The sequence below is a fragment of the Conger conger genome, chromosome 5 (genome assembly GCF_963514075.1).
Source record: "Conger conger chromosome 5, fConCon1.1, whole genome shotgun sequence".
Classification (NCBI taxonomy): domain Eukaryota; kingdom Metazoa; phylum Chordata; class Actinopteri; order Anguilliformes; family Congridae; genus Conger; species Conger conger.
Genome location: NC_083764.1, coordinates 35,527,042 through 35,545,009, shown reverse-complemented (window position 1 = coordinate 35,545,009; position 17,968 = coordinate 35,527,042). Strand labels below are relative to the sequence as shown.

At 39.4% G+C, this 17,968-nt stretch overlaps 1 protein-coding gene across 4 annotated transcripts in view; it reads left to right on the top strand.

Moving 5' to 3' along the window:
- Positions 1-17,968, top strand: part of LOC133128794 (protein EFR3 homolog B) — a 61,335-nt gene that overhangs the window by 24,600 nt on the left and 18,767 nt on the right. For all 4 annotated transcript variants that reach the window (XM_061242581.1, XM_061242584.1, XM_061242582.1 and 1 more), the window contains 5 exons: positions 4,518-4,645; positions 5,293-5,443; positions 8,661-8,782; positions 13,066-13,215; positions 14,993-15,133. In XM_061242581.1, the coding sequence (XP_061098565.1) occupies positions 4,518-4,645; positions 5,293-5,443; positions 8,661-8,782; positions 13,066-13,215; positions 14,993-15,133 (692 nt within the window). The remainder of the gene's footprint in view (positions 1-4,517; positions 4,646-5,292; positions 5,444-8,660; positions 8,783-13,065; positions 13,216-14,992; positions 15,134-17,968) is intronic.

Genomic DNA, 17,968 nt, shown 5'->3' with positions numbered 1-17,968 from the left:
GGAATGCTCAACACGTCAAACGTTGAGGCGGATTTGCTACAACAGCAGAAGATCATGTCGGCTTTCACATCTGTTCAGAACTGAAAGAGGCTTTTACATGGAGACGACTTAATCAAGCCAGTCGTATTGACTATTCTTATATTTGTTTTTCCCTTGTTCCGAATGTTAAAAACTGTTAATTGGAGGGAGAATGAAAAGATATAAATAACACAAAAAATGTATAAGCAACTTTTTCTTTCACAATTTAAATTACCAACTAATTGTCTGAGATTTTTTAAATTTTTAAATGTGCTTTCCAGGGTCACAAATTCGATATTCACAATAAAAAACTTGCTGTCCGACTCAACTAAGGATAGTGGAACTATGATAGCATTAGAAAAAAAATACAAATAAATATAACAACTGATTGAAGAAAGGGCCACTAACACATATTAAAAGAATGAAGCAGAGAAAATGTAGAAAAACATTGAAATTCTAATAAAAAGAATATACAAAAACTTGTAATAATGGAGGGAATAGTCATAGATTCTCCTGACAAAGTACTTAAAGAGGACACCAAATACTTTCCGCAAATCTATTTCTTCCTGTCACCTCCAGTTAATTAGTGTGAGAAACACTATAAAAGGTTTTTGCCAAAAGATTATAATAAGCTGTCTTCCTCTTAGTGTAAGTCATGTGGCATAATTAGGGAAGATGAACTGTTAAGAGTAATTAATTCATTCAAACTTGTAAAATCACCTGGCCTCGATGGAAATGTCATGAAATAACCATTATTGGCATGTTTTAACTATGCTTATGAAATAGGGAAACTGTCAGGTACACAACAAGAGGATCTCCTATCTCTACTATTGAAACAAGACCCAGGTGGTCAATTTAAGGACCCTGTCTTTAAAAAAAACAATTGGGGACCTTTTCCTTTACTGTGTTGTGATGCTAAAATATTAGCCACATGCATCATGCACAGAATCAAAAATGCAATTTCAGACATTATACATAGTGATCAAGCAGGTTTCACTCAGGGTCGTTTCATTGGAGATAACATAAGACAGATAATTGAGACCATAGAGTATTATGATAATTCAAAGAAACCAGAACATCACACAGGCTTCCTTCTCTTTCCATGTCCAAACTCTAGGACTGTAGGAACTATACTTTCCTCTAGGGTCTTCAATGCACTAGTTGAAACTATTGTATAAAATTTTAGCCACCAAAGAAATGTTACGTCGATGGGGTATTCACCAATCTCCAGTATTTAGATTATGACAAGATGAAATCTATTCCATATATTTTTTGGTACTGTCCTATAGTGAGCCTTTTCTGGTTTCAAATTCAAATTTAGCTACGAATTTATGATATCAAGGCTGAAATGGACCTACAGACTGCTCTGCTTGGGGATTTAAAAAATATCATGTTAAAGGTTGTAAATGTTATTTTACTTCTTGACAAAATATTTATTTTCAACCTCAGATCAAGATTTACAAATTGAGCATTTTACATCCATTATAAAATATCATAGAAGAGTAGAAACCTTAGCATCTCAGGGAAATGATGAATATAGTTTGTATGGTTCAAGGTGGAAAAAGATCAGACAGGTTGAGGGCTGGTGACAGGTCACATTCCATAAGACAAAAGGAAATAAGAAGAAAGAGCAAAGGGAAAGTTAGTTTTAAAATCAGAATGAATGCATTAAAAAAGCACAAAAACTAAATATTTTTGGAATACCTAAAGTTATGGTGAAAAGGTAAATATTATAGCAGTGGGGGGGGGGGGGGGGGTGGGTCTCTGGTTTTATTACTGTGATATGGTATGCCTAATATTATGTTTTGATATCAGTGTGCTGCTATTATTGTTAAGATACCATTATTGTTATTTTGTTATTGTTTTTTTGTCATTATTTTCTGTTCATTTTTATTCACATTGCATGTATGGTACTGACTTTTCTTTCCAGCCAAATATTGTTTAATGTACAGTGGTGTGAAAAAGTGTTTGCTGTCCTGATTTCTTATTTTTTTGCATGTCTGTCACACTTAAATGTTTCAGATCATCAAACAAATTTAAATATTAGTCAAAGACAACACAAGTAAACACAAAATGCAGTTTTTAAATGAAGGTTTTTATTATTAAGGGAGAAAAAAAATCCAAACCTACATGGCCCTGTGTGAAAAAGTGATTGCCCCCTAAACCTAATAACTGGTTGGGCCACCCTTAGCAGCAACAACTGCAATCAAGCATTTGCGATAACTTGCAATGAGTCTCTTACAGCGCTGTGGAGGAATTTTGGCCCACTCATCTTTGCAGAATTGTTGTAATTCAGCCACATTGGAGGGTTTTTGAGCATGAACCGCCTTTTTAAGGTCATGCCACAGCATCTCAATAGGATTCAGGTCAGGACTTTGACTAGGCCACTCCAAAGTCTTCATTTTGTTTTTCTTCAACCATTCAGAGGTGGACTTGCTGGTTTGTTTTAGATCATTGTCCTGCTGCAGAACCCAAGTTTGTTTCAGCTTGAGGTCACAAACAGATGGCCGGACATTCTCCTTCAGGATTTTTTGGTAGACAGCAGAATTCATGGTTCCATTTATCACAGCAAGTCTTCCAGGTCCTGAAGCAGCAAAACAGCCCCAGACCATCGCACTACCACCACCATATTTTACTGTTGGTATGATGTTCTTTTTCTGAAATGCGGTGTTACTTTTACACCAGATGTAATGGGACACACACCTTCCAGTTCAACTTTTGTCTCGTCAGACCACAGAGTATTTTCCCAAAAGTCTTGGGGATCATCAAGATGTTTTCTGGCAAAATTGAGACGAGCCTTAATGTTCTTTTTGCTCAGCAGTGGTTTTCGTCTTGGAACTCTGCCATGGAGGCCATTTTTGCCCAGTCTCTTTCTTATGGTGGAGTCATGAACACTGACCTTAACTGAGGCAAGTGAGGCCTGCAGTTCTTTGGATGTTGTTGTGGGGTCTTTTGTGACCTCTTGGATGAGTCGTCGCTGCGCTCTTGGGGTAATTTTGGTCGGCCGGCCACTCCTGGGAAGGTTCACCACTGTTCCATGTTTTCGCCATTTGTGGATAATGACTCTCACTGTGGTTCACTGGAGTCCCAAAGCTTTAGAAATGGCTTTATAACCTTTTCCAGACTGATAGATCTCAATTACTTTCTTTCTCATTTGTTCCTGAATTTCTTTAGATCTCGGCATGATGTCTAGCTTTTGAGGTCTACTTCACTTTGTCAGGCAGGTCCTATTTAAGTGATTTCTTGATTGAGAACAGGTATGGCAGTAATCAGGCCTGGGTGTGGCTAGAGAAATTGAACTCAGGTTTGATAAACCACAGTTAAGTTATGTTTTAACAGGGGGGGGCAATCACTTTTTCACACAGGGCCATGTAGGTTTGGATTTTTTTTCTCCCTTAATAATAAAAACCTTCATTTAAAAACTGCATTTTGTGATTACTTGTGTTGTCTTTGACTAATATTTAAATTTGTTTGATGATCTGAAACATTTAAGTGTGACAAACATGCAAAAAAATAAGAAATCAGGAAGGGGGCAAATACTTTTTCACACCACTGTATGTCTGTATGTTTGTCAAATTCAGTATTTATGTTAAAAGTTGTAAGATGTGTAGGCCTTTGTGAACAACTGTGCAAACATCAAATGAGGGATTGCCCTTCCATAAAGAGCATTATTCTGAAATAAAGCTGCAAATACCTTTTGTTTTCTGTAATTTCAGACAAGGCAATAGAATCTAGGCCATTTCAAAATTAGATTGATAAATGGCAGGCATAGTGGCTTTATCTAAGAAAACCCATAATAATTCCAGTCTAAAGATGGCCATTTTTATAATTTTTTCAGTTTGAGAGCTCATTTCCATTATGATTGTTGCTATTAGGGTTGTGAGGGGAGACAACACTATCTGCATCTTACAAAATTATTCATACCTGTATTCCAAACGAAAGGAGGGGCATGACAAACTGTCGATCAGGGATGTATTTGTGATATTGTTCTGTCGTGTAATATATCTGTTGCATTCTTGTGCGTAAATTGCCTTTGTTTAATTTCCTGTTATAGTATATGCTCACATTTCCGGCTAATTTCATTTTGTGTATGTCTTCCAAATATCATTGCTCGGTTTTGGGTAGAAAAAAAAAGAATGATGATTTTTATGAAGTTTATTTTCAAATAATTTTTAGTACGAGCTTATATAATGCCCAAGCAGTCCTTGAATAACTCAACATTATTTTAAATGTTGAAAATGATAAAGATGATGAAATAATGATACAATTTCATCATTTTGCAGAAGCTTTTATGCAAAACAACTTGCTTTTCACATTTTACATGACTTTTTCTACAGCTACTCCCATTTTTCCTTTGAGGATATTTAGGAGAAGGATCAACATTTGTACGTTTATGTGTGCTGATATACCCTGTGAAATAATAAATAGTGCTCCGAGGCTTTGCTCGTTGTACAGTGTGTACCCTGTGATGGATCCTTTGGTTTGATGTCTTTCTGCAGGACGGGCTGGTGAAGGCCAACATGGAGAAGCTGACCTTCTACGCCCTGTCTGCCCCAGAGAAGCTGGACAGGATCGGGGCGTACCTCTCAGAGAGGCTGTCCCGGGATGTGGCCCGCCACAGATATGGGTGAGAATGGGTGGGGTGAGGCAGTGTTCTGAGAGAGCATGTAAGGTGGGGTGAGGTTTTGTGCCATTTTCAAAAATTACATCGAAGATGCAGCTATTTTCACTGGTAACAAAGACAGGTGAAAAAAGAGAGATCCCCACAAACTCTGTTTAAGGTGTAATACAATAGTTTTTCCAGGCACTGGAATGGAGCAGATGTTCTGTTTCATTTTTTATTTTTTGAAAGGAAGAGCTAGACAAAAGAAAGGTGAGTGAGCCTATATGTATTTAGTGTTTGTCTTCTCTTATTGGCCAAAGAGTCAGCCTGTCCTCATGGGATGTGACACAGCATGTGGAATGTTAAATCAATAAGATCATTTCTACTTTGCTTGTTTCTTTAGTTTAACTTGTTCCGCTACCCCCTGTTCCGCTACCCGCCAGCCCCACAACTTGCTCATGTCCCCCACCCGATGAACTATGGATGGGTTGCTGTCAGTTTGTTCGTTCGTCTGTTCTTTTGTATGTCACACTGTAGTATTGTGTATCATTATGTATCATGCTCAGTTGGTTGTCGGTGCCATACCCTCAGTTGGTGATAGCAGCCTGATCTTGTGTTGTGCGCTGTGCCTCTGGACGTCTGGTGATCGGTGTGGTGCCCTCTCTCTGCAGGTACGTGTGTATTGCCATGGAAGCCCTGGATCAGCTACTAATGGCCTGTCACTGCCAGAGCATTAACCTGTTTGTGGAGAGCTTCCTGAAGATGGTTCGCAAGCTTTTGGAGGCCGACAAGCCCGACCTGCAAATCCTGGGCACCAACTCGGTGAGTCATCACAGCATCACCATAAGCAGAGACCAACCAAGGAGAGAGCACAGCAACTACATCTCCCAGTACATTTACAATAAATATGACCAAATAATTCACTATGGTTACAAGATATACTGTTTGAAAGCGTTAACTTATGGCGACACAAGGAAAGCGACAACAGTTCCTTATTTTGTAACACGTGGGTGGTAAAACAAGCGTGGGGGACCTCACTTTCTCTGCATTTTGGAAATCCACATACTACAAGAAATAAGGTAATGTCATTGTCCTTTTCATGACAAGGGTCGGGCGGACCAACTGCATAATCGTTTCTCATTCTAAAAATGTGCTAACTTGGAGAGAAATGTCGATAGAATGTCAATTGTTTACTTGTATTTCTCTGGAGGAATTGTCATTGTTATCCATTTTCTTCAAAAGTACTTGTAGATGGAAATGCAATTATCTATGTTTTGTATTGGCTCTCTATAACAAGATGAGCGCAAGTATGTGCTTCGGCAAAAACAGTTCTTGAGATTTTATGGCAAAAAAATACCAGTTTTTTATTTATTTCTTGGTCTCATAAAATATATACTTATACAGCATATTTTATTAGGTATTTATTAGACTTAATTTTCAGTCTTCTGCTGCTATAGACATAGAGGTTTCACGTGTTCAGAGATGCTCTTCTGCATACCACTGTTGTAATGCATGGTTATTTGCGTTACTGTCAGCTTCCTGTCAGCTTCGACTAGTCTGGCCCTTCTCCTCCGACCTCTCTCATTCACAGTGCGTTTCTGCCCACAGAATTGCTGCTCACTGGATGTTTTTTGTTTTTTGCACCCCACTCTGCAATACTCAAGCCCCCCTGTCTGGCACCAACAATCATTCCACGGTCAAAGTCACTTTTTTAATGCAAACTAGTCTCTAGAGTTTGCAAAAAATGGTGCAAAATACAAAACAATCCACTGAGCATCTCTGAACACACAACGCATCATAACTCAAAGTGGATAGGCTACAGCAGTGGAAGTCTAAAGAATAAGTGTAATAAATATCTAATAAAGTGCTTAGTGAGTGTAATTGATTGAGGCCTTCATATGATTTTTTTTGCCTTTTATTGCTTTGTTTATATCCAGACAAATCCATACTCTTCCATAAACAATAAACAATTTCATTCTGTTCATCACTAGAGTTAAGTCAAGATAAATTCTACCATTACAGATTATGCTAATTTTGATGAGTCATTATAGCCTCTCACTCAGGAAATTGAGTTGAATATTTTACCACAGTTTGTGTGTGTGCATGTGTATGTGTGTGGCTGGGTGTGTGTATGTGTGTGTGCATGCTTATGTCTGTGTGGCTGGGTGTGTATTTGTGTGCTTAGATTTGTTGCATCTGTGCAAGTTTACAGCCCTGCTTATGGGGGACTAAAATGCATCCGGCCAGGCGATTAAGGAGAGATTACTTTTGCAGAACTAGGCCAGCATCTGTGAGATTTTATATTATATTGCAAATGAATATAGGAGAGACAGTCTGCACTAAAGTCAAAGGAACACCCGGTCTTTTTGAAGTGTCTGGGCTGTTCAATTGCTGATTTCTTGTGCAAGGGAAGCCATCTGCCCTGGATTTTGGTGCTGATATTAATTTACAGAAAAGTATGGCACCCTGGGGTCAAGAATGCGGAGTGCACGCTGCCCTGGGGTCACTATGAGATTGGTTCAGGCCAGTTGATTGATCTGTCACTTGCCTAATCTGGCCAGTAAATCTTATCTGGGTCTCAGGGAAAAAGATGTTTTTACCATCCTGGAAATGACACTCCTTGATCATTTCTGTACCAATACGTGCTTACCAAAAACAAATGTTACAACTGTTACTTACTTTACAGCTGTCCTTTGTCTGCTGAAACTTGCTTATCAATACCTAACATTACAGCTTTATCATTCATTAATGATATTCATTGTACCAACACTTGCTTGCCAATAACTAACACTTGCTTGCCTTTCAGCTTGTTCATTAATATTTGTACTGACTAATGTCTCAATCAGTTTTTACATTCAGTGCAGTCTGTAAGTATTTGGACAGTGGTACAATTTCTTATAATTTCTTTTAGCTCTGTACTTCAACCCATTGCATTTGAAATTAAACAATGAATATGAGGTTAAAGTGCAGACTGTCACCTTTAATATGAGGGTATTTATAGATCTATTCACTGGAAATTTACCCATACGTATCAGGAGTGAAATGTTAGATTTAACACCTGTCTGTTTATTTGTTTATTTCAAATTTGTGTGGGTGCGTTCTCTTTCTTCATGTGCCAAATTAGCAAACCCGGAACTGCCACATCTCCCACACAGGGGTGTCACAGTTGTTTTTAATATTTTATTTAATTGAAAAAGTATGAATGTATTAATGCAGTTAAAAAAGTAAAGTAAAAAAGCACTCTAAAAGTATCCTAAATGGAGGGGAAGGGAATCTGGCCTGTACAGTGTCCCCATGCCTAGTTCACATTTCTGTTCAAATTAAATATTTGTGTTTATCTAAAATTTTTGGTTTGTCCTACATAAAAACAACCGCAGGGATTTCTACTCAAACGCAATCCAAATTGCAGATTACATTACATTGCATTACAGTTATTTAGCTCACGCTTTTATCCAATGTGACTTACAGTTGATTAGGCTAAGCAGGGATCAATCCCCCTGGATCAATGTGGTGTTAAGGGCCTTGCTGAAGGGGCTTGAACCACCAGCCTACCGGGTCCCAGTCATCTAACTTAACCATAAGGCTGCAGGCTGCCCCAGTATTCTTTGGGTTTGTCAGCTGAAGGATTGCTGCACACAACTTTGTCCTCCTGTACAAATCATTATCAACTTCAGACTTGTCTGCACTCCAATGTATTAGTGGTGGGGATGACAGTGATTAAATTGACCTCAGACAGTTTTAGTGTTTGGATTTGGCCTGGTCTGGGACATATAATGCCATTAAGCATCATTATACAATCACATGAAGTTTCAATTGGGAAACTCAAACAATGTTAATTCTATTACCTTTTCTGCTGTGAAAACAATGGAAAACCATTTTTCTATGGCAAAAGGATTAGTGCACTAAAACCACATTACACAGAAAAAAGCCATCGGCAATAAATGTTTTTTGTGGCACTAACACTTATCATTGGTGTGCATGGTTCCTGAAAGGTATCAGACTGATTCTGTGTATCAGCTGATTCTGTTTGTCTCTCCAGTTTGTGAAGTTTGCCAACATTGAGGAGGACACACCGTCCTACCACCGCAGCTATGACTTCTTTGTCTCCCGCTTCAGTGAGATGTGTCACTCAAGTTACGAAGACCCGGACATTCGCACAAAGTGAGTGATTCTGCGAGTTTGCTTGTTGAATTCCAATCCATGCACTGGACTGTGCAGCTCAGTTGCCTGTGTTCTGCATGAAACTTTGTATTCTAATGTTTGGCATAGCCATCTTGCTGCATTACAAGTTCCAGTTTGGGTGAGCGGTGGTCATTGATAGCGATGAAATGCAGACCCCTATCCAAGAACCCTCCCATCCCATACCCTGGGCAGTGCAATTGGCAAATTGGGGTTCAAACCACCGACCTTGTGGGTCCCAGTCAGGCACCTTAACCACTACGCTACAGTGCCACTCGTATACGCCACTCGTATACACCCAGCAGTACACAAACATCAACGTCACATGGATACCCTAATGTAGTGGAAACGAATGCAATGCAATTATATAATGGAATGTATTTGGCTGTAGGTGGAGGTGGCTACTGTCCAGATTTAACAATTGTTTGTCTGGAAATACAGTCAGGTCCATAAATATTGGGACATCGACACAATTCTCCTCTTTTTGGCTCTATACACCACCACAATGGATTTGAAATGAAACGAACAAGATATGCTTTAACTGCAGACTTTCAGCTTTAATTTGAGGGTATTTACATCCAAATCAGGTGAACGGTGTAGGAATTACAACAGTTTCTATATGTGCCTCCCACTTTTTAAGGGACCAAAAGTAATGGGACAATTGGCTGCTCAGCTGTTCCATGGCCAGGTGTGTGTTATTCCCTCATTATCTCATTTACAAGGAGCAGATAAAAGGTCTAGAGTTCATTTCAAGTGTGATATTTGCATTTTGAATCTGTTGCTGTCAACTCTCAATATGAGATCCAAAGAGCTGTCACTATCAGTGAAGCAAGCCATCATTAGGCTGAAAAATCAAAACAAACCCATCAGAGAGATAGCAAAAACATCAGGTGTGGCCAAATCAACTGTTTGGAACATTCTTGAAAAGAAAGAACGCACCGGTGAGCTCAGCAACACTAAAAGACCCGGACGACCACGGAAAACAACTGTGGTGGATCACAGAAGAATTCTTTCCCTGGTGAAGAAAAACCCCTTCACAACAGTTGGCCAGATCAAGAACACTCTCCAGGAGGTAGGTGTATGTGTGTCAAAGTCAACAATCAAGAGAAGACTTCACCAGAGTGAATACAGAGGGTTCACCACAAGATGTAAACCATTGGTGGGCCTCAAAAACAGGAAGACCAGATTAGAGTTTGCCAAACAACATCTAAAAAAGCCTTTACAGTTCTGGAACAACATCCTATGGACAGATGAGACAAAGATCAACTTGTACCAGAATGATGGGAAGAGAAGAGTATGGAGAAGGAAAGGAACTGCTCATGATCCAAAACATACCACCTCATCAGTGAAGCATGGTGGTGGAAGTGTCATGGCGTGGGCATGTATGGCTGCCAATGGAACTGGTTCCCTTGTATTTATTGATGATGTGACTGCTGACAAAAGCAGGTAGGATGAATTCTGAAGTGTTTCGGGCAATATTATCTGCTCATATTCAGCCAAATGCTTCAGAACTCATTGGACGGCGCTTCACAGTGCAGTTGGACAACGACCCGAAGCATACTGCGAAAGCAATCAAAGAGTTTTTTAAGGCAAAGAAGTGGAATGTTATGCAATGGCCAAGTCAATCACCTGACCTGAATCCGATTGAACATGCATTTCACTTGCTGGAGACAAAACTGAAGGGAAAATGCCCCTAGAACAAGCAGGAACTGAAGACAGTTGCAGTAGAGGCCTGGCAGAGCATCACCAGGGATGAAACCCAGCGTCTGGTGATGTCTATGCGTTCCAGACTTCAGGCTGTAATTGACTGCAAAGGATTTGCAACCAAGTATTAAAAAGTGAAAGTTTGATTTATGATTGTTAGTTTGTCCCATTACTTTTGGTCCCTTAAAAAGTGGGAGGCACATATACAAACTGTTGTAATTCCTACACCGTTCACCTGATTTGGATGTAAATACCCTCCAATTAAAGCTGAAAGTCTGCAGTACATCTTATTCGTTTCATTTCAAATCCATTGTGGTGGTGTATAGAGCCAAAAAGATGAGAATTGTCGATGTCCCAATATTTATGGACCTGACTGTATCTCCTCTGTTGTTGGAAGCAGAATAAACATTCATTTATTCATTTATTTGTAGGTATTCAGTAGCTAAGCAGGATTCTTTTTTTTTTCAGGGTGCTAAGCAACAAAGTTGCAAGACAACATATCATTATTGTAAGCTTTCCTATTATAAGGGTGCCGAGCAACTCAATGCCATTATAGGCTTTCCTATTCCCCTTTGGGATATAGAATGGTAAATGGTTGGCATTTATATAGCGCCTTTATCTAAAGCGCTGTACAATTGATGCTTCTCATTCACCCATTGAATTGAGTTTGAGGTCAAAAGATGAAAAGAGCAGCAATATAGATGCTACCCACTCATCAGTAGTCAGAATCGGAAGGCAAGATTGCAATTTGGACAGAGCCAAGACAAGTTCTGGAACAAGTTCTGGAGACTAAGATTAACCTCTGCCAAAGTAATGGAAAGGCAAAATGTGGAGAAAGAAGGGATCTGCTCATGATCTAAAACATGCATAGGAAGTGTCATGGCCTGGGCTTGCATGGCAGCTTCTGGAGTGGGCTCACTAATCTTTATTGATGATGTAACAGCAACAGGATAAATTCAGAAGTCTACAAAAAATTCTGTCTGCCAATTTACAGAGAAATGCGTCAAAACTAATTGAGATGTACTGTATCCTGCAAGATAATAACCCAAAACACACTGCCAACACAACAAAGGACTTCATTAGGGAGAAAAAGTGTTTTTTGACTGGCCAAGTCAATTGCCAGACCTTACCCAGTTGAGCATGCATTTTACTTCCTGAAGAGGAGATTGATGGGAAAAACCCCACGAAAGTAGTTCACAACTGATAGAAGTAACAACTGATAAAAGGCTGCAGTAAAAGCCTGGAAAAGCATCACAAAAGAAGAATGCAACTGTATATGCTAGGTATATGCTGCCAAATATTAAGTGTTATTTACTTTAATTTACTTAAATACTCTGTTCCAATACTTTTGCTCACCTCAAAAGTGAGTGGTCTGATACCAAAGCGCTATGCTCTTTAAGTATTTTAACACATTGAAATGTGAAATTTTGTTAAATATTTGGATGTCAGAAATTATCTGACTTACCGTGAATGTTAGAAAACTTTCACTTGTTCAAAATGTTTGCCATATGATTTTCAAGATGGATATCAAAGTTTATTGGTCTCTGTGATAACAGGTTGTTTATTTTAGAACGCGGGTATTATGAGATCAGTGAAATAGTCGTCATCCACCTTCGAAATTATGCTTCACTGAATGATGCAGTGGACGATATCGTACAGTGTGTATGCTTGTGAAACTTTGTATCATTATAGTTGTCATTATATGGTAAATGGTTGGCATTTATATAGCACCTGTATCCAAAGCGCTGTACAATTGATGCTTCTCATTCACCCATTCATACACACACTCACACACCGACGGCGATTGGCTGCCACGGCAGCCTCACTGCCGGATCAAACCGGCAACCCTCTGACTGCCAGACGACTGCTCTTACTGCCTGAGCCATGTCGCCCCTCTATTATAGTTCATTATAGTAAGTATTACTGTTATTTCAATAGGGAGAGCAGTTATCAGTGTTTTGAAGTTACCTGATAATGAGGGAGTCCTGCCAAAATGAATAGGGAAGTGGAAGGTTCAGGGTTTAAAGACAAGCTGAAACTGAAGTTAGAGCAGCACTAGCTTCTGCGATATGATGTAGCCTATGGCCCTTAGGGGAAGAATGCACACTGCTGTGTGAAAGGATATTGGTTGCAGGGGAATGGAAAATTGACAGACATTTGAGTATTTTGATAGTGGTACAATTTCTGCTCTTACTCCAGCACATTGGATTTGGGGTGAAACAATGAATATGAGGTTAAAGTGCAGAATGTCAGCTCATCCATATTGGGCGATCATGTAGGAATTCCATCACTTTTTATACAAACATCCTATTCGGAGACCAAAAGTAATCGGACAGTTGGCTTCCCAGCCGTTTCTGATGAGGCAGGTATTCAGTCACTTCTTTGGTGCCGGCGTAAGAAAGCTTTCAGTACCTAGACTTGATTCTCGGCTTTTGATTGCCTTTGGAATCTGTTATTATGTTTGTCAAGGACCCAAGTTCTGCCAATGGCAGTCAAGGAAGCCCTTGTGTACTTTGTTAATCTTCCAGGAAATTGACAGTAAATCTTGCCTTCCCCCCCAGGATACGCATGGCAGGGATCAAGGGCCTGCAGGGCGTGGTGCGGAAGACGGTGAACGACGAGCTGCAGGCCAATATCTGGGACCCGCAGCACATGGACAAGATCGTGCCTTCCCTACTGTTCAACCTGCAGCAGGGCGAGGGCACGGAGAGGTCAGTTACCATCTCAGATGTGGAGTCTCAAATCTGAAATAATCTGCACAGTGCTAGCCACCATGTTCTTTCGGTATTGACCACCATGCTCAAACAGGGCTGTAATGCTCAGTGATTGACCAACATTTTGGTGTTTTTTGGGATTCATATAATTAAATGTCAGTTTGATGATTTGAATTGTCTGAATTGGGTCAGTAAACCATGTTTTTCTCCTAGCTTGGTGTGCTAGTCTTTAAAAGCCGTCTACTCAACACATTTTGCACAGAAATAAGAATCACAATAACTACAATGATCATAATCCATTGCACCTGCAGACATGCAAGTTATGTCACAGTTCAGAAACAGAACCCAGCACTCACCAGCACTCACCAGTACTCACACGACACAAACTATATTGGAGCTGTATGTACTGTGCAACTGTACCCAACAACACCATATACTGTGCCCTCCATAATGTTTGGGACAAAGGCCCATCATTAATTTATTAGCCTCTGTCCTTCACAATTTCAGATTTGTAATAAAAGAAATTCCCATCCGGTGGTAATGGTTCAAATAGAACAGCTCTTTCTGCACTGTTGTACTGTGTTCAGCTAAAATTAATCACCATTGTCAGACTAGGACTATTACTCTGACTACACTAGGCATTCAAGAATACTAGAATCTGTTAAAAATGGACATCATAGGATGAGTTCTTAATAGAATGGTGGTAATTAGAAAAGCAAAGGGATTAATCACTGCTGCTGAATTAACATAAGTATATCCATGTTTCATTCGCCTCTGACGTTTACCTGGCATTTCAGAATGCTATAATAGTTTCAGCATTATAAATCTGACCAGTGAGGTTTCATGATGAAATTCAGTATAGTGGACCTCTCGGGGCTGCTGGGTGACTCATCCAGTAGAGACACCATTTTGTTTCTAGTGCCTGGATAAGCCCCCACCATCTATCATCAATCAACTGTAGCCGGCACAGGTTGATGTATAATTTGCGATAGCTTCGTCGCCCAGGGTCAGGGGGGGTTCAGTCTGCAAGGATCCAAGACGCATTGCTCTTCAGTGACCCCTGCAGGTCAGTCAGGCACCTACACTCTGAGTAGTGGGTGACGTCATATGTTTCAGAGGAAATGATGGCAAGGGGTCCAGTTATGAGCATTGATGTATGATTGGCTATTCCAAATTGGGAGAAAAGGGGGGAAACAAATAGACAAATAAATACATTTTTTTAAAATGTTTTTATTCACTTAATTATGAAATAATTTTAAAAAATGATACAAATTAAGCTGCCAATTTGACTAATTCTAACTTTTGCATCTGTGCCGTTGTATAGTATAAGTAGGATATTCATTAATGTTGGAGCAGATGAACATGTGTACAAGAAAAGCTGTTAGACACTGCATTTTCATGTCATGTGACCCGTTAAGGGTGGGTGTTGGTGGTGGTGTTGGGGGAGGGAGGGGCAGTGTTTGCGCAGGGAATTCACATAACCTCTTATAGTGTGGTTGGAGAAAACAGACCATTAATAAATCATTTCCAGAGAAGAAGGCTACAAATAGAAGAATATTAAAACACAACAGGGCAGCACAGACATGCATTTCAACAATGCATGAGATACTATATTTAGCTTGCATTAAAATACGTTGAAATAACATTGAGCAAGCAAGTCAGAGGAACTTAATCACTGCAGAATAAATAATATATGTATTGTTTGTGTGTATGTGCGTGTGTGTATGTGCATGTGTGCGCTTGTGTGTGTGTGTGCATGTGTGTGTGTGTCCAGTCGCTCCCCCTCTCCGCTGCAGGCCTCAGAGAAGGAGAAGGAGAAGGAGAGCCCAGCGGAGCTGACAGAGCGCTGCTTCAGAGAACTGCTGGGCCGTGCTGCCTACGGCAATATCAAAAATGCCGTCAACCCCGTCCTCATGTAAGCATCTGCACCATGGGGTATACTTTAACACTCAGCTGGCCACAAATATATACTCGGTTACAATTTCATTAAGTATTTATTACACTGATTTTTATGACTTATTTGTCTTGCTGCTGTAGCCCAGCCACTTCAAGGTTCAACGTGTTGTGTTCAGAGATGCTTTTCTGCATAACACTGTTGTGGCCCATGGTTATTTGAGTTACTGCCACCTTGCTTGAGCGACAACAGTTACTTATTTTGTAACGTGTGGGTGGCTAAACAAGCATTTTGGAAATCTACATATGACAAGAAATAAGGTAATGTCAGTGTCTTTTTCACAGCAAGGGTCCAGCGAACCAAATGTATAATATTTTATCATTCTAAAAACTTGGAGAAACATTGATAGAATGTCCATTCTTTACTTTGAATTTCTCTGGCGGAATTATCATTGTTCCCATTTTGCTGTTGCATATTTCTACAAAAGTATTTGTACATATGAATGCTATTATCAATATTTTGTATGGAAAACGATGAGCCCACATACGTATGAGCTTCTCTGACCAGTATTGGTAATGCAGTTGTACTGGAGGACTTCAAAGGAATCTCTTGTCTCTCTAGTCTCTCGTGTGAATGTTTATGAGTAAAACACCTTTGACTCCACAATAGAGGGCATTTTGACCCCATTTTATACCGGTAGGCATCTCAATACATTCTCAAAATATTTCATTTTTATTTAGCATGCTGATAAATAAGGAGCCAGCATGCTTTTGAATAATAAATAACATACATAGCATATGTAATGTGTTTTTATTGATTGGGGTTGGTACAAAAACCTAAATCAATGTAACCCAATGAATATATTAGTATGCAAGATATTATTATTGTGATTGTTGTACTTCTGTTCTTCTCGACCTGTTGCTGAGGAGAGGAGAGCACAAAGCGAGGCGGGGGGAAGTGCAAGCACTTTTTTCTGTATAAAAAGTGATATATAATTCAGTGAGAAAATTTCTGTATTTTACACCTCATAAGACCCGTAATATAATTTAGTTCTGTGTGTCCTTTTGGAGTCTCAAAAAGTCCTTTTTAGAAAACCGCCTAGACATAGCTTAGAAAAAACAAGGTAGAATGCTCATTTTTGGTGATATTGTCATCAAATTTGAAAGGGGATGCGGCTGTGGCTGGATTTAGTTTCTTAATGCACCAGCCACAACCACAATATGTATCGACTCACAAACAAAATATTTTCAGTGAGAAAAAAAGATTCCACTTTCACTGTTTGAGCTTCTTCTAAAACTTTGTTTTAGTAATATCTGGAGTAATTCTGACTATTGGAAAACAAATCCAAATGGTTACCGTTTAGAAGGGGATTATGTCTGTTGTCAAAAGGGTTCAAGAATAGTATCCTTTTTATTTTGGGTATGTTATTTTCAAGCGTCAAGAGGGGGGTGATGCTTGAGGGTTTAAGGGTGCCAATAATTCTGGAGCCCACTGTAGATCACCTGATATGGATGCAAATACCTTGAAATTAATGCTGACAAGTCTGCACCTTAACCTCATATTCATTGTTGAAGTTCAAATCCATTGTGCTGGATTGCAGAGGCAAAAAACATAATAAAAAATATATGTGTCTTTTCATTTCATACCACTGTTTTTGCTGCTGTGAAAGAATGAAGAAGGGAGGGAATGGTTGAGAGCTTTAGAGATGAGTGGAAAACAGGGGTTGCTGGGTAATTGGTGCCGTGAGACGTGAGCAGGAGCTCCCAACGAACAGCTAGTGTCTGTTTGTCTGCTCGTTACCATGGACGTGTGTTGCCAAGCCACAGACCGTGCCTTGTACATGTTATCAGGGTCCTGTTATCTTGGGATAAGAGTCCAAACAAAGCCCAGATATGGTGGATTCTTTGGTGAAAAATGTGTCTTAATGTGCAATAGGAATGACTTATGGTTTAAAAACGCGTTGTCCTTTGGAATACTTTCATTTCCCTGTGCCAAAGGGGAAAGATTGGGACCAAACCTCTGGGTTGAAACTGCAGTAGTCGAATGCTAGGCTCTTATTGCCACAGTGGGATAGTTTTCATTTTATTAAAATTAAAAGGGGCATCACTGTTATAACCTGCATTTAGGTATTTTAGCAGGCACTCTTAACGAGACAGCTTACATTGTTTACATATGTTAACATAAATGTTATAACGTCACCCAACATTGACTATGGTTGTTTAAAATATATTTAATTACATATACTTAAATATATATTAAGTACAGTGCCCTCCATAATGTTTGGGACAAAGACCCATCCTTTATTTATTTGCCTCTGTATTCCAGAATTTGAGATTGTAATAATAATTTAAAAATCACGTGGTAAAAGTGCACATTGTCAAATTTTATACATTTTGGTTTCACCATATAGAAATTACTGCGGTTTTATACATAGTCCCTCCATTTCAGTGCACCATAATGTTTGGGACACAGAAATGTTATGTAAATTAAAGTACTCATGTTTAGTATTTTGTTGTCTGTGACCTATCAACATCATCAGAGTCTGGATATCTTATTTTCAGGGTGTCCTACAAGCTATAATAAAACTCTTTGCTTTTGATTGCATCTCTATGGGATTTTGGGGTGGGACTAGAGTCAGCTGTAAATTATGCTGATACAGTATGGAACACATTTGTTGGCTAAATGACTTTCAGTCATCAAACATCCAAGCTATCAAATGAGCCTCAAATCACCATGCTGTTGCCAGATATACAGTAGATATGAAATTGATTGTTTTCCAATGAGTTCAACAGGAAAATTTGTCAGGTGAAACAATTCTTCAAACATTATGGAGGGCACTGTATGTAGACAAGGTGT